The following is a 24,221-nucleotide window of genomic DNA, read 5'->3' as shown; positions in this document are numbered from 1 at the left end:
ATATATATATATCAATACGTATTGATGCTGTACTGTTCATTTACAGTGTCAAAAATGATTGCTCCCTTTTACATAGTATAAATGTTATCACTGTCATGGTTATCTACAGACCACAAGATATCTCTCTTTATCTATAAACTTTCCAAAATAAACAAGTGTAAGTTATTAATTGTAGGATGAATCATAGTTCTATTTTTCAGCTACATTGATAATTATGTTCTGAATTACACAGTATTATGCCAAAGAGTCAAATGCACATTTAAATCTTGATTTTATGAACTGATAGAATTGAAGAGTTGTCTTTAATGTAGTGATCCATCATTGTTTTAACAGGATCTTAAATACTTTTACCTCCATGAAACGAGCATACGAAGTCTGCAAGACCTGGACCTGAAGGGCAACTCCAGGCTCAAGAACTTCGTCACCTATAAAGGGTATGTGTAGCAGGCCATCTATATGTTCTGAAATCCATCTTGTATTATATATTTAATACCACAGTTCTTTTGTCTGTCACTTTGGGAAGTGAAGGCTTGAAGTTGTTGATTCTTTGGCATGTTTGTGTTTGTATGTGGTCATCCATTACATTCACGACTCACAGACTGGAGTGATCACACTGTAAGAGCTTCCTAAGAATATTTGTCACCCCAGAAAGAGCAGTGAGCTTGATGTAAAAAGTGATTTTATCAACATTATTAATACCTGTTTTCAATGATTATTCTGTAATTGCTATGTTTCAGTAACTAATAGTTGTTTTTCTGTATGACAAGAGTTTATAGTACACTCATTTCTTCATCAATACAGTAGTCCCTTGTCAACCGCAGATTTTCCATTCGCATATTTCTGGTATCCACGGTTCTTACTCTATATATGCACCATTTCACCAACCGCGGCATTGAATTTCGAGTATCCACAGTTCAGTGCAGAGTCATTTTCCCTAAGTGTTCCAATGTATTCATCCGTGCAGCATCCAGCCTTTGCCTTTGCTTGCGCCACACTGTGTTGTCATCTCGTACCGTGCGGATGTATTTTACTGCTCTGTACACCGGATATTTAATATGTATTTTCTACTGTAATAACATTGATTTTGGCTTTTAACTATGACCCTAAGTGTGTATTGAATGTTAGTGATAAATGTGAGAAGAAAGTGAAGACGACAAGTAACATAATTACTAGAAAAAAAAGTTGTAGTTGCGTGATAGACTAGTCAGTGCTACCCACCATGGAGGTACCCGGTAAACGAATTCTTGATTCATACAATTAAGAAAAGTGAAGCTACGATAAGGGCTAGTGTCATCCTTATCCACCATTGTCCTCAATGAAGTCAAATACCTCTTATATTGTTTAATTTAATTATACTCTTTTATATATATTTGACTCAAATTTAATGAAATGTACAATGCAGGTATTGTTTTCCAAAGGACCAGGTAACTGATTTAGGCTTTGATGGGTGTTATCGGTGACCGTGGAACCTATCCCCCTATTTCCCATAAGCCTTTAGTCTTGCCATATGAGGATTTTCCAACCACAGGGTTTTCCAGGAACCTAACCCCTGCAGTTGGCAAAGGACTACAGTATAGATAATCGTATAATATTCTAAATTTGTTTTTTGCAGGTGTGAGCAACACCCAGAATTTCCCTTCGACTATGACATTAGGAAGAAAAAGAAAAAAGCAAAGAACATTAATTGGGAGGAACCTGTTGTTTTTCCTCGAAAGCTTCGGGTTGATTATGACAGCGATGATGACAACAGTAGAGTGAGTACTGCACCACTGTATATACACAATCCTGTCAAAGGACCTCAAAATTTTTTAACAGGGATGCTTGATGAGGCTGAAGGATTTTGTACTTCACAGTTTGCTGATAAGTTGACCAGTAACAGAAACAGAAATGCTTTTTCTGATGGAGTAATGTCTGGCATTGCAAAGGTGGATGATAGGAACAAGCAAATGGTCATAAAAGGTCGCATACATTTATCCTTAGATCACAGAGGGAACACCTTGGAAACGCGGCACATTTCATATTGTGGAAACTTTACAACGTCTTTGCAGAGAATTGGTGATTTTTCAAGCCAAAACACTTGTGAAGCTCACGATACACACCTGAATGATGTCAAGGAGGAGGATATGCCAAAGGACACCAAACATGATGAGGTGCCAAAATATAAGCTAAAAGATGTTCATTGTTACTCCGAGGAACACACACAAGAGGACATTTTACCGGATAAGAAGAAAACTTATGTGTTGAAAGAAGGGTCGCCACAAGAAGAAAACTTAAAGAGTGAAATTAAAAACTAACAGATCTAACAAAGAACTGTTCTCAACAGAGGGGTAACACCAGTTGACGCTTTAAAATATTCCAGAAAAGAAATAAAGAACATATCACGAGAGCTCAGCAAAGTGCAAATGTAATATGATAATAAAAATGTAAACACAGTACTGTACTTGTACTAAAAAAAACACAGACTACTAATGGTACAACCAAGAAGATTGGACCATCCACAGAAATATTGAAATGATGTTGAAAAATGCCCAACTTCCTGTAACAGGTCTAAACATAAGCTAAGCCCTTTATAACACAGAGTGAGTGGAGGAATTGAAAGCAACGGAGAACAGTGTCTCGAGACAAATCACACCACAAGCAATGTGTTTACAAGATTCAAATTCAGGAGAAACACCTAAAACCTGCAATTAGACAAATAAAGCTCCAAAGACTATCATTTCTTTTACACCAAAAGAAAATAAGGAGAGACCACAATGCACCAGGTTCTAAACAAAATAAGGATAAAACATGAAAGATAAGTGAAAAAAAAATTAAAGTTCTACAGGATCAAAGCAAATGAGAATCAGCTACAATAAAAAAAAAGTATTCCTCCACAACCCAACGTTGTCACATAACATCAAAAAACAGGAAACGGTAGTTGAAATGAGGAATGAACAAGGTTCTCCACAAACCAATGTGGACCATCAGGTATGCCATAGTAGTCATACAAAGATGTAAAATAAAAGAGAAGTAATTACCTGGTTCCTCTCTTAGTGAACATAACAAAAACTAAATGTTTAAGACCAGCAACAACCAGGGACCTCTACAATCCCAAAGTCTGATAAAAGTAAAGGAGAATGTCAGTTGCAGCCTACAAACAGGTGGTTTTGTCATAACATGCTTCGCACAATATAAGCAGTGAAATAATTAAGCCTAATGGTAGTTGGTTCTACAGTGTGAAAAGAAGGAATGAACAAAGTAGCCCAAAATAACATCAGGCAAGATATTTCACAAAGGAATATGTTACAGGACTTAAACATAAATCAAACACCTAATGCAAGAACCAAGAAGGACTCCTACAGTCAACACTACTGTACCACTTTCTAAACCATGAAACAGCCAAGAAATATATCAAACACAACCCTTTATAGTGAAATGTGTCACCAAATGCAAATAACATGACAACTAAAGCTAGTACACTGCACTACCACATGTGGCTCAAAAAGAGAGTATAGCACAGTACTCTATGTAAAGTTCACACACACACACACATTGGAGTTGTTTAATGGATTTGAAGACACGGCCCATTTGATCAAATTAAATAGATGGAAAGTTATTGAACACTATCAAAGATACGAGTGATATTTATAAGCTACTGAGTTATAAATATATGCAGCTTAATAATAATTTAATAGGATACAGTTTCTTGTATAAAGTCTTACAAGTGTGATGGTTGTTAAAGGAATGTTATTATTTTAGAAGGACCACTTATAAGGAAAAATACTAGGAAGGACATTTTGTAAGGAACAAGCTTACTACTGTGATATTTTGAGATAGAATAAACAACGTACAGTATATATATTTTTATACTAGCTATTGCTTTTCTGAACTTTTCATGTAAATGCTTGGGGCTGTTACAGTAGTGCAATTTTTTTGGGCATACCCATACTAAAGGGTCGTGATATTTAACACCTAGAAGTATTACAAGGCAACATCAGGTGTGGAATAAAATAATATTCAGTACATTATCACTGTCACAACTTTGTCATAAGTTCAAGCAGTGCTATTTATTGTTTTGTAATTATAACTACAAGGAAAATAGATACAGTAGTTACTTCATTCAGTAAAATCGTCTTGCATGTTTACATTGGTTCAGCAGGCAGGTAAACAAACTGATAAACAGTAAGATGATTTGAGCAAGGTTAGTCCAACAATGCTACAATATGCTTAGTTCTAGTAAGGTATAGTATTATTAATTTTCTTTATTGCTACTATAACATGTAAATATATGGAGAATATTTTTGTTGGATTAGTAATTAATGGATGTGTATAGGTGAAGGTTATTATGAATTATTGTACGACCAGATTATTGTAAACGATATTGTACTGAGGAAAAACAATCGCAAAAAGCTGGCAGTGGTTTTCTGTTATTTCTTCCCTTACACAACAACACCATCAACGTAGGAAAAAACTTTACTTTTAAACAAATGGGTTTTTTCAGGTCGTTATTCTTACTTAGATAGATATTTAGTAAAATCCTCGTACAAGATGACATTGATCCAGCTTGTACAGTACAGTACAGTGTATAGGTACATAAACCATTTACAGTTCAGTATATGACCTACTAGACACAGTGCTGGTATATGTTGACATTATACTGTTATTACTATACTTAACAACTTGACTCTTTTTAAGGCCTTCAGTGATTCAAAATTGCAAGAGAGAACACTAGAGTATACAACAATGGAGTGGTAAAAAAAAAAAAAAAAAGCTTGGTGATGGTGACTGTCTCATGTGTATACTGTACTCTACCAGTAAATGTGAGGAATAAATAAAAATAATAAATAAAATAAAGAAAAAGGGCTGCGTTGGCATTTGGTAATCATTTCACAGTACACAAGGCTGAGAATAACCGAGAGCTCCTCCATGCATCATCTCACTCCTGGCTAACTACCAGCCATGTAAAAACTGTTTATTCCCTTCATGTTTTATACATTATGATAATTACTTATTTATTTTGTTTGCACGTTTTGTATGAACAATTGTGTGTGCATGTAGAAGGATAAAAGAAAATTAAGAAAATTACGTATATCTACCCCAAATTACGAGTTGAACAATAACATAGCGGACAGCTCAGCCTCACCCGTTATGAGTGCTGCTGTGTGGCAGGTCGGCGACTCTGCAACACAATTACATGCCATCTCCATGGATATTATTCTTCGTTATCCCTTTTTTAGGATATTACTTCTCATTTCTTTTCGCTTAGCAATCGGTTTTTCAGGAATGCATGCTGATCGCTAAATGACGAGTACCTGGAAGAGCTGAGTAGGATGACAGTATATTACAAGTAAGAGCTAAATAGGATGATATTGTTACAAGTAAGAGCTAATGAGGATGATAGTGATACAAGTAAGAGCCAGATAGGATGATAGTATTAGAGGTAAGAGCTAAGTAGGGTGATAGTATTAGAGGTAAGAGCACTTGCCAGATAACTTGAAAAGAAAAGTAGCTATAGTGCAGGAGGTGGGCTTCATCCTTAATAAACAAGAATTCACAGATGCCATTGCTCTAAGCCAGGGGTCACCAAACTACCGCCCGCGGGCCGGATCCCAAGTCCTTCCCCGGCTCGTGGTAGCTCCGCCTACGCTCTGACGTTACCAGAGCTTTCGTTCTGGCTTGCAAGTATTGAACAGAATGATTATGCGGCCCGCGCTCGTCATTCTTTCAGTTATCCGGCCCACTGTGAAAAAAGTTTGGTGACCCCTGCTCTAAGGTATGGTAGGCCAGTAGAAGGTTTGCCCTCCCAATGTGTGTGTGGCTCATCTTATGACGTCAACCACGCCATGGTGTGCAAGAAAGGGGGCTTCGTATGCATGAGGCGTGACGAAGTAAGGGATCTAACAGCAAATCTACTGTGGGAAATCTGCCACGATGTCATGGTGGAACCGTCCCTCCTTCCATTGGACGGTGAGAACCTCTGTTACAGGACTTCAAACACATCCAATGAAGCCCGTGTGACATCAGTGCTCAAGGATTCTGGGTACGGGGACAACGAGCCTTCTTCAACGTAAGGATTTTTGATCTCATGGCCGCATGTCACTGTAACTTAGCTCTCGATGTTGCACACAGGACGAACGAGAACGAAAAGATTTGGGCATATGGTGAGATAATTCAAAATTTCAATCGGGGCAGCTTCACTCCTCTGGTGTTCACAACCTCTGGCGGGATGGGACCAAATACAAGATGCTTCTACGCCAGACTCGTGGAGGTGCTATCTGAACAGAAGCAGCAGTCCAGAAGTTATGTTACAGCCTGGTTGAGATGTCGACTGTCCTTCTTTCTGCTTAGGTCAGCATTGCTTTGCTTTGGGAACAAGAGCATTGGTCCCAAAGCCGACAACAGTGTCAGATATGGACTTTGAGGCAACAGTCACTGAATGCCACATAGATCTGCGGCTCAACTAACTCAACACAGCTAGGGTAGCTACTTATATATAAGGATATTTAATTTTAAGGTAATAAAATGGTGGCGAAGGTGTGGCTATCGGGGGATGCTGGAGGCCACGAAAAAAAAAATGAGACCCAAGTAGGATGACAGTATTACAAGTAAGAGCAAAATAGGATGCTAGTATTACAAGTAAGAGCTAAGTAGGATGATAGTATTACAAGAGCTAAATAGGATGATAGTATTACAGGTAAGAGCTAAGTAGGATGATAGTATTACAAGAGCTAAATAGGATGATAGTATTACAGGTAAGAGCCAAGTAGGATGATAGTATTAAAAGAGCTGGACAGGAGACAAGAAAGGTTATACTGTGCTGTACCTTAAAGCATCACTCACTAGAATAATTTCTGAGGCACCAAGACTGGCATCTCTCAAGAGTAGAGGAACAAGGTATTTTTACTTGGAGTTTGTATGTTGGCTAATGATGCACCCACATGTTGGATTATGATACACTCACATGTAGAAACAATTCTTTACTATACAAAACTATGTACAATGAAATCAAAGAATTGATGTGGTGATTTACCAAGGTAGTTTTTGTCCATCGTATTGATAAAATCCTCCATGATGCTGCTCAGTCAGGTTGTGGAGGGTAGTGATGATTCCTGATATACTTTGTGTAGGAGTTAGTGGAGCCAACTTGCCTCCCATATCAGTCTGAACCCAACCAGGGTGGAGACTGGTTACCAGGATGTTGGAGCTTTGTAAATCAAGGCTCAGGGACTTGGTTATGGCATTCAAGGCAGCCTGGAAGGAAAAGGAAAGGACTTGCAAGGAAAATTAAATTACAGCCATACAAATAGTACAAATGATCTTGTAACTCATACGCACTGGTGTTCAAAATGTGTTACATACAACAATACAACTTGATACAGATAACTGTACTGGTTTTAATGTTTAAGAGAGAATGAATGAAATGCATTTTATACTTTTTCTTCTGTGATTGGTTAAATTATTCCATAAGTATACATTTAATATAATTTATGCACACTGTACTCACTTTACTAGCTCTGTAAGGATAGAGGCCACCTTGTTCATTTTCTGCAATGGAGCCCAATATGGATGATATATTAATAACAGCAGCTCGTTTTACTGCCAGGCTGCTACCATCCAACTGTGAAGCTGCTACTTTTATCAGTGGAAGTAAAGCCTGTCATGAAGAGAAAATTCGTAAAATGTACAATTTTATTCATGTAACAATTACAAATCTACTTTTTGTATTGCAATATTTTCCTGCAGCATTGCAAGGGTGGCCAAGGTCAAAAAGTAAAGACAGACTTGGCCTTCACTCACCTTCATCTGCTCACTCTTACTGATGTGACAACCTCTCATATCATTCATGCATTCTGTAATTCCTGAATTTTCATGCCTTCTGTTGTAATACAGATTATACCCCTCTGACCTGACACCGTCTGGCTCGATAACTTCTGTGGTCCAGCTTTATTTGTGATTGGCTGTCTTGGCATTGTTTACATCTGCCAGTTTGGACTCTCACTGTTCTGTTTTGTGCTTTTATTTAGCTTTTATGTAGCCATTAATATGGTTTTAAAAATATCAGTAAAGTGGTGGATGTGATGGTAATGCTAAACTGCACTTGACTTACACAAGGATTACACACACTCATTATCCCCCCAAATGCATACAAGGTATACAGTAGGATCTAGAGTTCCCGATTAATTGATACTGGTTTTAGCATCACAAAATTTAAAATCGTGAAACTAGTGACATTGAAATACATGCAAATAAGCCTAATCAGTTCTGCGGTGTCACCCAAACCCCCCTATAATGACCTACAACCCACCAAAAAAATGACATTACTGTAATGTATTCATATATATTATATTGTACATATTGGTGATAACAATATTTATAAACACTCCTACTGTAGAATAACTTACCCGGTACCTTGATGGAGTCAGTGAAATGCTTGATGGGTTCCGAGGCAAGGAGGGCTGGTTACTGCTTCCTCCCTCATTGACACCTCCTCTAACGTCAGCATCAAATCCCTCGGCTCTTCCACCAGTAAGTCACCCAACACTTCAATATCATCATCGGTGGTGCCATCATCATCTCCTAAAGTGATGTTTGCCAAGGCCTTAATAACAGGCTGGGCCTTGTGCAGGTACCCAGTAATAAGGGCCTGCTGACCAGCATTCACATGGGACATGTATATGGCCGTGTACTCCTCTAGAACTTTATCAATGACAAGGCAGTTATGGTTCTGAGCATGAGGCCTGGTATCGTATTCTTCTAGCTATTCACTGAGGCTTGCGATGGTTGTGAGCAACTCAGTCAGCTGGCATGTTGTAGGTTCACCAGGCTTAACGTCATCCCCTTGTGTTGCTTGTGGTTCTGATTGTTCTTCATCCTCCTCCAACATTTCTTCAGTTGCTGCTGATGTTGACCAACGATTTCTTGCAAATCTTCTACCTGAACATCCGAAAATCTCGGTGCTGGGACTGCCGCGCCGTCTCCACTGTGTTCATTAGCGTTGCCACCACAAACTGCCTCTCCCCGCTTGCCTCGGTCTGCTCTGCTCCACTCACTTACCTCGGAGTTAGCGAACAAAGGCTTCCATGCGTGTAGCACTGTTGCAACATTAATCTTATGCCATGCCTCAACAATTCTGTCCACTGCATTTTTAATATTATATTTCTTCCAAAATTCACAAACTGATAACACCTCATGGTTGTGGGGTGGTGAGGTGCTAGGAGGTCGAGTCATCTACGATCTCCTGCTCTTCCTCCTGGTTAGCTGGTAGAGCCTGGTCACTGTCAGAAAGTTCTGCCTCGATTTGTTATAACTCGAGTAATGCGTCTGTCTGCTGACGGAAGTCTTTATAGAGTGACTGATAGCAGAACAGTTTAACATTACTGATGAATTCATGGTCAAGTGGCTGCAGAGCGATGTGGTGTTAGGAGGAAGGAAGATAACTTGCACATTAGGGTTGTGTCCAATTAGAAACTTAAGAGTGTCCAGGAGCATTATCCATCACCAGGATCACTTTGAAGTCAAAGTTCTCCCTCCGGCAGTGCTGTTGGGCATCAGGAACAAAGATGTTGTCACCCAAGCTTTCTTATTAGACGTCCAATAAACATTGACATATTGGCATGACAGTAGGCTCTAGGACGGGCAGCACGGTTAACAACCAGGGGTTTCACCAAGAAATCTCCACCTGTATTAGCTGTGAATAAAACTGTAATCCTGTCCATTGGAGTCTTTACACCCCTTGCCTGTTTTTCATCCTTGGCAATGAAAGTGGTCTTAGGTGAGTGCTTCCAGAAAATGGCAGTTTCGTCACAATTGGGGATCTAGTCTCGGCAATAACCACCCTCTTTCTCAAGAGCTTGAAAGATTGGGTCTAGGACAACTGGCCGCCGCCATCTGGCCGCAGCCCAACTGGCCGCGGGAAACTCGCCGCGGCCGACTGGCCGCCATATGGAACTTTTTGTTGACAACCTAACCTAACCTAACCTAACCTAACCTAACCTAAATAGGCGTTTGCAGTTTACCCCCAGTCCGCGGCGGCCAGTCGGCCGCGGCGAGTTTCCCGCGGCCAGTTGGGCTGCGGCCAGATGGCGGCGGCCAGTTGTCCCATTCCCTGAAAGATTGGTGGATATTTTTCTGATGCTATGACATCATGATGCACTCTCCCCATGGTAGTGGGCAAACTTGACTTCATAACGCTTCTTAAAGGCAGCCAACCAACCAACAGAAGTATTGAACGGTGGTGGAGAGTTAAAGCGTTTCTTCTGTGCAACTGCAGCGTAATAAACATGTGCTTGACGCCTTATCTAAGACAGGTCGACCTGCTCACGGTTCTTCTTTCCACCCACTTGTAAAGGTAATGTTCTGTGATAACAAGCAGTAGGTTTCGTTGTGAAGTATCGGAGAACGTCCTGTTACTAGAAAATCTTGAGAATATTCATAGAGGCAGTTAAGGCTTCCTTGTTCTTCTTAAGGGAACGTATGGTTGATTCGGGGCAGTTGAACCTACGCATGATTTCACAGGTACTAGCACCACTTTTGATCATTTCAAGCATCTCTCGTTTCATTTCAAGGGTGTATTTCCTCTCTTCTTGACCCCCTTACGGTAGTCACGTTTGGCTTGGGGCTTTCCTTGTTGACCTTCTCTAGGGACATCAGCACCACCAGAACCACTCCCGACATTTACATTACGCACCTCACTCATCGTTAATACACTAGAATCGTTAATAGTTAAACAAGAATTTGGCAAAATGTAAGCACAGTGGGTTATATAACACAAGGTCACTGCATCGCTCACTCAAACTAACTGCTGTAAACAACAAACACTAAGCGGATAACAAAAGACCGTGGCAATGCGCGCTGCCCACTCGCCATTGACTCGCAAAACTGGTAATGAAACTCGCTATTCTTGAGAGGCGGGAAATTTTAAAGGTGACGCAAAACATATGAATTGTAAATCTAGAACTCGCTAAACTTGAGATCCTACTGTACATTATAGTGTTCATGTATTCCCCAATTTATAATCTCCTTATCTACGATATTTCACTTGAATGATGGTGATGTATTAAGACCACTTCCCTATTTATGATAAAAAATATTTGCATGAACGATGGTCATCGTCCAGCCAACGTGGAATATAGAACGCATTTCTCGGTGTCCTTGTCAGCTGTGGTTTACCCGCGCGCCGCCATGTGGTCACCCGGTGCACTACAGTCCCGTGTTTTGTTCCATGGTGATCTCACATGTCCATGATCGTGTAGCTCAATGATTATCGGTCAGTATTAGTGTTTTTTTATTTTATAGGACATCACTAACATACACATTGAACTGTGTTTTGGTGACCATAAGGTGATTTTTGTGACTAATGTGCTTTACCTCTGTTGTTATGAACTTGATGCGAGTAGTGTCGGTCAGTATCATTATTTGTAAATTATCATTGTTTACTCTGAAGTCTGGGGAAGACCAAGGCACCTGGGAAAACGGCGTCTCTGGAGGTGAAGCTTAACATAGCGAAGCTGTGTGGGAGTCAAAGTGACGTCTCAAGAGTCCCCTTAGCCTCGAAGGAGACATATGATGACGACCAGGTTGGCTCTTAATGATGTGATGAGTGTTGTTTAATTGTGCTTTATTTATTTTATTACTGTAGGAATTTTATTTTTGGTGATACACGTGGATGTCTGACTGGCTGGGAGCTGGGAACATATCCTATTGAACTCTGTTATAATTTTCCCGATTTATGGCATGTCGACACTAGACGTTAAGATACAGGTATTTAAATATGAATATACAGAATATATGGCCAAGTTATATTCCCCATGGAGCATAGTGTGCGTCAATTAGCTACTGCACAAAAACAGTGGCCATGTGGCAACTCGCCTCTATAATTGGCAGATTATTAGTCTTATTTGCTTTATTTTGTCCATTAATATTACATTTTGGGGGAAGACTGCATGATAATATTTTTTATTGCTAGATATAAATCTTCAGTACTATATACTGTACTGTACCGGTTTGACTTTTTATTAACCTGTACTGTACTGTATTTTCTGTTTCATTTATCGGTACAGTAAATGACTTTACACCAAACTTTAGCAAACCCTTTGTGGTTCATAAATTTTAAGGTCCGGCACTGCTCAGGTTCTGAGGGAGCCAGAATAGATGGGTTCAAACCTGTATTTTTTTACCCTAACTTTCCATCTCCTCCTTGGCCTTCTCTTTCTCACACCAATCTTTCATTTCCCATTTTCTCAGTTTGTCAATACCTGCACTACCTTAGTAAACCCTGGTCAGCTTTCTCTGATAATTCTTTCTTTTTCTCATCTTGCGTGACTTCTGTATTTTATATTCCCTACACCCTTTTCATTCCACATACTGCACATCACATCTTGCACTTCAAATTTTCCTTCTTCCTCTTGTATCCAGAAACCACGCTTCTTACTCCCATTTAGTAATTTTGACTCGAGAATTTTACACATTGAGGCTTTTCATTATTACCATGTGAATGAATAATAATACAGTACAGGGGCTCCCATACTTACGAACTGGTTAGGTTCCTGATGTCTGTTCGTAAGTCCATTTGTTCGTAAGTCCAACATTACTCTTGTCAATACTGAATAGGTACTGTATACAGCATTGTAAAAAAAGGTTGTACAGACAGCTATACCCCAATAATACTCGACAGTATTTCTTACCAGCCTTAAACGGTATTTTAATGTATGAATAGCATGAATAGTAATAATAAATAAACACTCATCATTTTTAGCCTTTACGTTTTCAAAGAGACTTATGGCCTTGCGCTGAATTAAGTTAAGGCTTATAGGCATGAGGTGCTGATGCTGGTCCAGCCACACGCTCAAAAGTTTTCCATCTCTACGATCACTGAGCCACTTTTCTTACTAATGATCGTGGAATGCATTGGCACAGAACCTTTCACATGTTACATAATGCGCTCTTTGTCCTTCAAAATTGAACCAACAGTCGAACGATTCATCCCAAGAGCATTTGCTATGCTCATCATTTTCTCACCTCTTTCACAACGTTTATAATGTCCACCTTAGTTTTCAACGTAATAGTGCGACGCTTCTTACTACCACCATCACCACTGGCATCACTCTTACGCTTCTGAGACATGTTGGGGTCAATAATATTCATCAAAACCACAAATAACACTGTGAGGCAGCAGAGGAACACAACAACAACAATGGTGCTAGGGATACAGGGTGATGCTGAACAGCCAACGCCATCTATTGAGCGGCGGTTGAACTTACGACCCGGCGCGGTTTTCAAACAGGCAATTGGACATACGGACGGGTTAGTTCGTATCTTTGAAAGTTCGTAACTTGAATGTTCGTAAGTAGGGGAGCTCCTGTACAATGACTGAATATGTCTTTTGTAAGGTTATTAAAATGGCTACTTGATATCGACTCAGTAAATATAGCTCATATTGACTGCAAAACACAGCTTCAACATGTTCTTATATGATTATATACAGGGGGTCCCCGTGTTACGAACGGGTTCCATTCCAGAGAACGTTTGTGAGTCGGATTTTTACGTAAGTCGGCACACATGCTATATGCATAACGTACTTACAAAACAATTTTTAAAATCCCACTATATCATAGCCCAAGTCCTTATATACACCTAAAATCACTTAATTTAGGACAAAAGAAGAAACAGAATGACAAAATACAGCAACTGAAAGAAAAAATAAGTCATCAGGTAAATAAAATACGGTAAATTTTAAGTTTAACCCCGTTCGTAAGTCTGGGACCTCCTGAATATACTATAGTGAGGTAACATAATATACAATACATCACATTTTCTAACTCTGTTCAAGCTGGCTACTAAATCAATATGTTACGAGTTATGAGGTGGTGAGATAGTACGATATTGAAATGAAGATGACAAAATGTCCTCTTTATTAGTTATCTTTTTACTGTATGTTAAGTCAACTAGGTATGAAATGTAGACTATAATCCTCTTATTTGCCACTTCAGCTGTCTGCTATTTATTCTAATACTGTACTACTATCATCTCTCAAAGCCTCCTCTGCTTTTCTACCATTTTCAGTCTTTTATTTCATCCACATATGAGGAGGCCACTGGTTTAGGCTTCATCCAAGATAGTGTACAGTATACAGTACTGTACTTCCTGGAGAATGTGGGTTTAAAATCACTGCTTACAAGGATGATTCATTTAACATATCAGGCAAAAATTATTACAAGTACAGTAATTTAAAGGTTTTAAGTGCAATTCAGGGCAACTGATTTAAAATATGCAAGACCTGTATGAATCTACAGTACAGTACAGGGGTGTACTGTACTATGGTTTGCATGTTAAATGTTGTATTTTGATAGAGAAGTGTGTGCAGAGGCTTGCAAGGATCTTTGTGCATTACTGAAGTTTTGCAAAAGTATTTTAAAATGTACAGTACTGTACATTGGAAAAAGTATACAAATGCGGGCAGTACAGGTAAATGTCTATTTACAATGTCCAAACCTATGATAATTTGCATTAACGATGCTCATACTGTATATTAAGACCACTCCCCTATTTGTGATGCAAACAAACTCGCTTTAACGATATTCATCATCCTGCCAAGGTGGTATGTGGAACACATCACTCACTTCAATTGTCAGCTGAGGCATCATCTACGCGAACGCCACCTCATAGCCATCTGGTGAACTAGTTATTGTTTTTCTTGGTTACATGTGTCTAAGAAATGGAGCTCAAGGTTTATTGGTCAATATGTTTTTTTTTTTTTAGAGCATCAATTTTTTTTTACCTTACAGTGAGAGAACATCACTAAAGTTCATATTGTACAGTACTCTGTTTTGGTGATTGTGAAGTGATTTTTGCTATGCTCTTTGTGACTGAAAAGTGCTTTGCCTCTCTTGGTGTGAACACAAGGTGAGCACTGAGCAGCGACAACCATTATTTTTAAGCTATCATTGCTTTTTTCACTTACAGCTACAAGAAATTATTTTTTTTTAAGTGTACTGTACTATACAGGTACAGTACATGTACTCAGTTTTAGTGACAAGTGTTTTCTCTACTTTAGTGACTGTGAAGTGCTTTCCCTGCATTAGTGTTTGTGAAGTGTGTTTGCACTGACTGTGAAGTGCTTTCCCTGCATCAGTGATTGTAAAGTGCTTTCCCTGCATTAGTGATTGTGAAGTGCTTCCCCCTGCATTAGTGATTGTAAAGTGTTCTTGCACTGACTACAAAGTGTTTTCCTCTGCTTTAGTGACTGTGAAGTGAACAGTGTGACTTTGAAAATGTCTAGTAAGTCATTAGCTCACCATCTTAAAGGCCAGGACGAAGGCTACACCTCCAGTCCCCACTCTTCAGACTCCCCCAAAGTCTGTGTAGGACTCGGGTTGATGTCTCCACTCCACCTTAGCCTTGAAGGGGACATGTGATGATGACCAAACTTGTCCATAATGATGTGGTGAGTGTTGTTTAATTGTGTTGTAGTACTAGTAGTATTCTAGGATTTTTTTATTTTATTTTGTTTTTCGGTGATACATATGGGTATCCAACTGGCCAGGAATCTATCCCATTGAACCCCATGTTATAATGAACCTGATTTACGATATTTTGACCTGCGATTGGATTTTTAGGAACCTAACCCCATTGAAAATAGAGGTTTACCTGTACTAATTGGTTACAGGCAGACTCCCATTTATGAAGCACTATTATACAAAAATTCTCACATTTTAATTTATGAACGAAACTGAAGTAACGAAGAATTTTAATATATTTTTATAATATATTTGCTTAGTAATAAAAATATGCTGAAATAATGCATTTTTTATCACCTGAAGAATCTCCACCCGAGGTAGTGCTAGGATGGAGTTTCTAAAGGTGGAATGGGCTGGGGTGGAGAATCTTAAGGTGATCCGTGTTTTTTTTTTCACTCCGAGTACAATACAATATAGTACAGTACAAAACAGTACAGTACAAAACAGTACAGAGCACAAAACAGTACAGTACAGTATAGTAAATACAAAACAGTATAGTACAGTACAAAACAGTACAGTATAGTACAATACAAAACATAGTACAGTACGGTGTATAGTGCAGTACAAAACAGTACAGTACAATACAGTGCAAAACAGTACATATCAGTATAGTAGAGTACAATACAGTACAGTATAGTACAATACAGTACAGTACAATATAGCACAGTACAAAATGGTACCGTATAGTACAGTACAAAACAGTTCAGTACAAAACAGTACAGTACAATACAGTACAGTACAATACAGTATAGTACAGTACAATATAGCACAGTACAAAACAGTACAGTACAATATAGTACAGTACAGTATAGTACAGTACAAAACAGTACAATATAGTACAGTACAAAACAGTACAATATAGTACAGTACAAAACAGTACAGTATAGTACAGTACAATATAGTACAGTACAGTATAGTACAGTACAGTACAAAACAGTACAGTATAGTACAGTACAGTATAAACAGTACAGTATAGTACAGTACAATATAGCACAGCACAATATAGCACAGTACAAAATGGTACCGTATAGTACAGTACAAAACAGTTCAGTACAAAACAGTACAGTACAATACAGTACAAAACAGTACAGTATAGTACAGTACAATACAGTATAGTACAGTACAATATAGCACAGTACAAAACAGTACAGTACAATATAGTACAGTAGAAAACAGAACAATATAGTACAGTACAAAGCAGTACAGTATAGTACAGTACAATATAGTACAGTATATAGTACAGTACAGTATAGTACAGTACAAAACAGTACAATATAGTCAGTACAAAACAGTACAGTACAAAACAGTACAATATAGTACAGTACAAAACATGTACAGTATAGTACAGTAATATATAGTACAGTATAGTACAGTACAAAACAGTACAGTACATTACAGTACAGTACAAACCAGTACAGTACAATACAGTACAGTATAAAACAGTACAGTATAGTACAGTACAGTACAAAACAGTACAATATAGTACATTACAGTACAATATAGTTCAGTACAGTACTGTATAGTACAGTACAGTATAGTACAGTACAGTACAAAACAGTACAATATAGTACATTACAGTACAATATAGTTCAGTACAGTACTGTATAGTACAGTACAAAATGGTACGTATTGATAATACAGTATATAGCGCAATGCAGTGTTGATTTAAATAAAATAATCTTGAATTACACCTAGTGAACTTAAAATTTTATTGGTGAAATTACTGCATCAAGCTTGGGTCCTCTGAAAGGAGATTTCTCCTCCATCCTCAGGAACCCTCTACATACACACCTCAAAGTAAGTGTACTTTACTGCCTTTTTTTTTTTTTTTACTTTTTATGTACTTTTCTGTGAGCTGGAACCAATTACCCAATATCCCATTGAAACAATGGATTCAGTTAACAAAATTTTAGGTTAACGGAAGACTCTGTGGAACAAATTGCGTTCGTTAACCGAGGGACTACTGTATATTATAAAACTATAAAATAAGAAAAATGAAGAGTATGGGTGTGTATGTGTGGAAGCAGTGGCTCAGTGGGTTGTAGCCTGTAACTGTGTTGCTTACTCACCACCCAGCCACGGTTAACAAATTTATTGGCAAAGCTTGAAGTACAGTTTGCTTATTCTGAGAAATTCAGTCAGGTCTTGACACTAAGGGTGCTATCACTTTCATTGCCATGCAGGACAGAGGTTCATACACAAAGAAATAAATCACATTCATTAACAACATATATACAGGGTAGGTTAAAGTCATGTGGGTGATACCACTATTCACTGCCACATAGGACAGTGGTTCATATACAGTAGAAGTCATATTCTATTTGAGGACTAATCAGTGTGGGCTAGCAAATTTTGGATAAACAGCAAGAATGTCCTCAATCACTCCTGATGTGATGTCATGGCATTCACACATGTCTTTGAGTCAGCTTGGTGACTGCCCAACTGAACTGTGTTGTGTTATCCAGAGAATGGTTTAAGTGTGGAGGGAGCTATTTTTTGTACAGTACATAAAATATGTGCTGTTGTATTGTATGATATGCTATGTATCAAAATTTAATGTTTATCATAACATTTTTTTTTTAAATTTTGACATATGCATTTTGAAATGTTTTCAATTTTGTGCTTACTTCGTGCTCACAAAAAATTTCTTCTATAGAAGTTTGGTGTTAATAAATCAGTGTTAATAAATCAATCGTTTAACTTCAAAACCATTTATAATTCGTTTATTATTACCATACTCTATTATTATTAGGGAGTACTGGAAAATTATTAGGGAGTACATTATTGTAGTACTCAGTGTATACTGCCCTGTCGTTTGAACCTGTTGTTCGCTCTCCGTGCTTTGCAGTTATCCCTCATTTAGCAATAATTTCGCTTACTGTACTCTGCTATACTGCTTGTATTTCACCTCTATGTTTATTATTGACTTATTATCAGTGTGCACAGTACACCAAAAATTTTCATTAAAATTTTTTTTAGTGGCATTTCAAGATGTTTTGGGAGTTAGTTTCTTTTTCATAGGAACCCATCTCGGCACTTACAATGGGAATCTACGGGAAAATGTGCTTCGATTTACGAAAGTTTTCTCAGGAATGGAACCCCTTGGTAAATTAGGGTCTATCTATACTGTCAGTCACTTACTCTGAGCATAACAATTAAGCGATTGGCATTAGTAGTTAAAATGGTATTACTGTACTATGTACCTTGGTTAACATAAGTGGTGCAATGGTATTAATATGGAGGGTATCTGTCATCTGTTTCCAGTTGACCATATTTATGCGGGTGGACTTGGGGGCAACACCTGCATTGTTTATCAAGACGTTCAAGCCATAGGATCCAACAATCTCACTGATATGGCTAACCAGTGAACTGTAGCTTCTTTCATCCCCCACATCTGTAATAAGAGACAACTATAGTTTGTTTCATCCCCACATCTGTAATAGGACAAACATAACTTTACTTATCTCCCACACCTGTAACAAGAGACAACTATAGTTTGTTTCATCCCCACATCTGTAATAGGACAAACATAACTTTACTTATCTCCCACACCTGCAACAAGAGACAACTATAGTTTGTTTCATCCCCACATCTGTAATAGGACAAACATAACTTTACTTATCTCCCACACCTGTAACAATCTCCCACACCTGTAACACAATTAAAGTTTGTTTCATCCCTCACAGCTCTAAGAAGCTTTATTCATCTGCTCTGGAAAATATATGTTAAACAGGCACATTTGATAAGAAAAATGGACCTGGGGAGTTTACAAAAGTGTTGTGGCGAGATCAGAGTGAGACCAAATGTTAAAAAAGTGAAGAAACACGACACTGTGACCACTGGACTGTCTAAGAGTTCCACATTGAGAAAAAGATCAACATAATAATCCTAAATACGTGATAAAGTTACCAATGTCAAGAAAATGTCTAAAAGTATCTACAGTACCTTTAGAGAGTAGCTACCATGACAAAGATCAAGCTATAATAGGTATTTCTAGGATACTGACACACTGTACAGGTAATGAACTACTACCGGTAATTCTGACTATGGTTCTGTAAAAGTATTATCTTAGTTTTAGTCAATGGACATCAAAATACACAAGGAAGGAAAAACACAGTCACTTCTCACCAAGCTCAATGATGTGAATGTTATTGTGGTCTTCACTCATTTGCTTCAGTTCCTGGAAAACAAAGCACATTATTAATCATCACTATTGCCACCATCATTATCATCATCATTTTACAGCCATATACAGTATAACCCCGCTTTACGCGGTCAATTGAACCCACGGAGGCCCGCGTAAAACGGGAAATGCGTAAATGGAACAACAGAACATATGGGATTAATTGAAATAAAGACTGGGCCGACCCCCAAACTCCACTTTTTCAGACACAATACCTACGTTGTAGTAAAAGTAACTTCTTAATTTTATAATGGTATGCACACACAATTAATAATAGAGAAATATCAATAATATTAGGTTTTTTAACACTTACATTAGTAAAAAAGATGGCTGGGCACACGGGGATGGGGGGTTGGTTCCGAGGCAGAGGGCAGAATTGGCCCTCACCTCTATCACTTGTATCAATTGTATCACTATCCACTACAGAGGCTTGCAGGGCCTCTTTGTCAAACCCCTCAAAGTCCATATGAGTCCATATCCTCACTATCACTGACTTGGGCCAGCTGTGGTGGGTGGCGGGTGAAGAACTCGGTAATGTTTTGATGACTGGGCGACTTTGTGCGCACCCTGCCCGCGCCGCTTCCCGCGTATATGAGTAGATGCACAGCGTAAAGTGGGAATTCCAGTTCTGACGGGGTACCGCGTAAATGTGGAAACCCGTTAATGAGAACCGCTTAAAGTGGGGTATTACTGTAAAAATATTATCTTAGGATAGGCTAAAAAGAAAAAATACTACAATGTTGTCACTCTCGATTTTATTATTCGGTATCATCCAAACAAAATCTCCTGAAAATTTGGTGCAATTCCATAAAGTCCTACTAGTATTAACTGTATCCACCTTTACTAAAAAAATAATAATAAATAAATAAATAAAATATACCCGCCATACATTATTCTGTTACCTTCAGAATAAGGCCATCTAATGGGTCAAAATTAAAGTAATATTGAAGCAGATGGCTAACACCAGTTGTTCGATTTAATTTATTTTTTCCACAGATGTTCTTTGGTTCATAGTAAGTAATAAAATTGATACAACTTATTATTTTAATTTACCACCATAAATCACCTGTAGTGTGCAAGGCGGGGCCTGGACAAAAGCCCCTCAGTAAAGGTGCGAAATAGGACAGAAGCCCCTTGTTTTTATGTTAAAGAGAGGGTCACTAGAAATATTTAAAATATATAGATTTAATTATGAAATTATTACAATTTAAATAATTAGAATATTATAACTCTTTCAGTTTTGATATAGAACATTATTAAATAAATGGAAAAGAAAGAGAACATATTTTACCTTCATGTTCATTCTGTATTTACTGAGGTGACCCGAGGGCCCAGTGAGGTCACTGAATGTCAGGGGAGTAATTACCCCAGTAGACAAAACATACGCCAATGCAGATTTAATAAACATTCCTTGTATATTTCTTTATAACTATAACAGAATTCCCAAAGGTTAGGTTAGGTTAGGTTAGTGTTCATAAACTGTAAAAAAATGAATTATTTAAAAAATTCTTATTATTTCTCCTGGGGGACTTTTGTTCTAGGGGCTTTTGTCCTACACTCGTGCAAGGCACACTGTAACTATTCCCCTTAAAATCTGTCATTGCTAATGTGTGGTCATCTGCTCTGCTTGTTTACAACCAACCTGTTCAGTCCAAGTGTACTCTCACGTCTACAAAAAACATTAAATTATACCATGACGTTTCTTTCAGTAAAGTTGTTTTCATTGATACCAGATATCAAAATAAGTACTTTCTGTTTAATATGGCAAGGAAGCCCCACCCCTCCCGGGCTAGGAAGTTAGGTAGGTTTCTTTGGCTGGTTAATTCTACATGTCTCTTTGACATTTTCTCATAAATGTGTTTTTTTAAAGAAAATGAGGGTCAGATTTAAACAAAACACACCGGAAAAATAAATTTCCCTGTAAAAAACGCAGGAGGGGACGTTAAAGCGAATCTTTACTGCCATCTACTCCAGGACTGCCAAAATCAACTGAGATACTGTCAGTTTCATCACCTGTGCTGCATTAGGGTTCCTGCAGGCAGCTATGATGTGGTGGGGCGGGAAGCTGCTGCCTGCTAACTGCTTCACCATCTCCAACCCTAGGCCTCTGTTACTACCTGTAATTAATACACTGCGACCAATCATTGCCACAACTTAAAAATATAATTAACTGTCACTTCTCAGTTGTAACAAGTCATGCAGATTAGTCGGTGCAACCATAATAATAAATGAACCAATCTTAGAAAATAACTACGAACAAGGCCGCTAATCCTTTTTATTCATATTTCCAACAGATGACATTCATTTAATCTAATAATAATTTCAATTTCAGTTTTGTTATTATTGGTATTCATTTTATTCTTGATTCTTGTCTTGTGAAAAATAAATAGTTTCTCCGTGGTACAGTTCGTAGTAAAATTTTAACTTAAGTGTTCTGTGATCGTGTTTACGTCGTTTACAAAACTTTTACTTACTTTTACTTCCTCTTCAGCTCGTTAGCCGCTTGGGCAATCGGTCACGTTAATATATTTCGTAAAAAACCTTAGACCTGTTGTGCTGAAACTTATTTAGTACTCAGTAAGTTTTGGAGGAATGTCTGCCGGGGCTGTCATGAAAAAAAAATGATATAATAACACTAAATATCATATGATAAAAAATACACAGTTTGAAATTATTAAATATAACAAATTTCAGCGGGACCGACCTCCAAGATTACACCTTCAACTTTATGGGCCGGATTGATAGTCATTACGAAGCACAATGCCAATTGATAGTGTTCGTGCTGGTCTATTAATAGTCATCCCGATAATCGAGGTATCGGAAGGGAACCGTACGCATATCCCTGAAATGTTGGAAACAACATCGGGTGGCTACCCCCACCCGATAGCTGCCTTACGACAAATAATAATCATCATTATATTTTATGAAAGTTCTTCCAGTACTTTATATTACAGATGTCTACGTCGAATTATATTATTTTTTTTTTAATAAGAACAATTAAAAGAAGTGTTAATACGGATAAATGAACTTTCACAACACTGTTATGAACTTGAAACATTATTGGAATGTTGACATCACAGCTCCGACTGTTGTCTGTGCTGTGAGCCTCATCTTCAATTAACAATTACTTCTGTTATCATTTAAGGTATGTTTCTTATCTTTATTCATTCATACAATATTTTTGTCGTAGTAGTAATAAAATTTCAACCATCTGAACCACGAAATTCACTTATGTTTTCCGGAATGAGGCAAGTAGTTAGTAGGCAGCTATCAAACAGGGAGGTACTACCGCCTGGGAAGATATTGGCAGCATAATGTGTTGTCTAATGGTAGACCCTGCTGCCATATGTGACCAAGTCCCAGGTTGATGATCTGACTTTCTGCCTCATTTACACACAATTGCAGGGTTTCAATTGTTTCTCTTACTATTGACAACACAACATACAGTACATATAGCATTTCTAACTATTGATTATTATTATTTTTTCTTTATTATCATTATTACAGTGTTGTTATTATTGTTATTATTTTATTTTACTTTTAATTATAAATTTTATTTACTATGAATTATTATTATTATTATTAAATTTTCGCCCCCCAGGCCCCGATGTGGGTCATTGACCTGTGCCCAGGTGGGCTAATCCCCTTAAAAAAAAAAAAAGCCAAGTGAGCTCACTCTATCTTGAGTTAGCAAGGAAAATATCACAGTTTTTGGTCCAGTAATATAGTTTAGTATAAACGTTAATTTTCATTTTCAACAAAATATAAGCTAAGGTTTACGATCTACAATGTCTTGTGTGTCAGGCAGAAATATGACGACATAAGTAAGCATTAGATTTCATTTTCTTTATTCTTTAACTTAAATATTTACTGTCACTAATAAAATAAAGATTAAGTACAGCTTACTATCAATACAAATAATTTGCTCTAAAATTCTGCAATACTCGGCTACATCACAGTTTTAATGATACACACAACACCACTCTTTGGTTAAAAAAATCTATTTACTTTTAATTTTTACAATTGATATTTTCAGGCCTTTCTTTTCCTATCATTTATGGTGTTGCTTGTAGACCTGTCCTCAATGATTGACCTTTGCTCAATATGGCGCAAAAGTGCCATGCGTTGGGTTTCAGACAGAGCTGCAGAACGTTTTCTTACTACCTCCATGTTTGATAACACGAGCGCAAACATTGTTGCCAAGTACTCAGATGAAAAAATTATCTATTTTGTTTCGAACAGATAATAAAGTTCAATTTTATAAAAAAATATATTTTACAATATATTATTGTGCTGGTATAAAATAGCAACTAAATATCTCTCTAAATCGTTTTTCTAATTATGTGAAATAATACATTTGGCACTAGCGCATGGCCAAAAAATTTTTTGCCATCCGACACGAGCTGCCGTGTTTACACGCTCATGTAAGTGTCTAGGAATATGGCACTCAGCGTTGGGTGGTTGCATCCCGACACACGATCATCGAGATGATGATCGTGATCGTCATTATCGTCGTAATGACTATCAATACGGCCCAATGACAG

At 37.8% G+C, this 24,221-nt stretch overlaps 2 protein-coding genes across 2 annotated transcripts in view; one reads left to right on the top strand and one right to left on the bottom strand.

Annotated features, from left to right (window-relative positions):
* LOC121859286 (aldo-keto reductase family 1 member C18-like) overlaps nt 1–4,392 on the top strand; it is a 29,552-nt gene extending 25,160 nt beyond the window's left edge. Inside the window, exons 8-9 of the mRNA XM_042356063.1 lie at nt 334–434; nt 1,613–4,392. Coding sequence (XP_042211997.1) covers nt 334–434; nt 1,613–2,294 — 783 coding nt within the window. The 3' untranslated portion in view covers nt 2,295–4,392. The remainder of the gene's footprint in view (nt 1–333; nt 435–1,612) is intronic.
* A 2,549-nt stretch (nt 4,393–6,941) lies between these two features.
* On the bottom strand, nt 6,942–21,923 carry LOC121859287 (C-factor-like). The gene is made up of 5 exons (XM_042356064.1): nt 21,691–21,923; nt 19,623–19,674; nt 18,698–18,888; nt 7,484–7,633; nt 6,942–7,230 (listed from the first exon to the last, which is right to left on the bottom strand). The coding sequence occupies exons 1-5, from the start codon at nt 21,820–21,822 to the stop codon at nt 7,006–7,008; spliced, it is 750 nt and encodes a 249-aa protein (XP_042211998.1). The 5' UTR covers nt 21,823–21,923; the 3' UTR covers nt 6,942–7,005.
* Between the last annotated feature and the right edge of the window lie 2,298 nt (nt 21,924–24,221).

This window comes from Homarus americanus, unplaced genomic scaffold (genome assembly GCF_018991925.1).
Source record: "Homarus americanus isolate GMGI-L3 unplaced genomic scaffold, GMGI_Hamer_2.0 scaffold36188, whole genome shotgun sequence".
In the NCBI taxonomy this organism is placed as follows: Eukaryota; Metazoa; Arthropoda; class Malacostraca; order Decapoda; family Nephropidae; genus Homarus; species Homarus americanus.
The sequence above is the reverse complement of the archived record's forward strand: the minus strand, read 5'-3'. Positions and strand labels throughout refer to the sequence as shown.

Coding starts and splice junctions, on each gene's coding strand:
- LOC121859287 (XM_042356064.1), bottom strand. CDS start 21,822: ATGATTGGTCGCAGTGTATTAATTACAGGTAGTAACAGAGGCCTAGGG. Junction 7,634..18,697: donor CACCACTTATGTTAACCAAG/GTACATAGTACA, acceptor TCTTCATGACAG/GCTTTACTTCCACTGATAAA. Junction 7,231..7,483: donor ATCCTTACAGAGCTAGTAAA/GTGAGTACAGTG, acceptor TTTTCCTTCCAG/GCTGCCTTGAATGCCATAAC.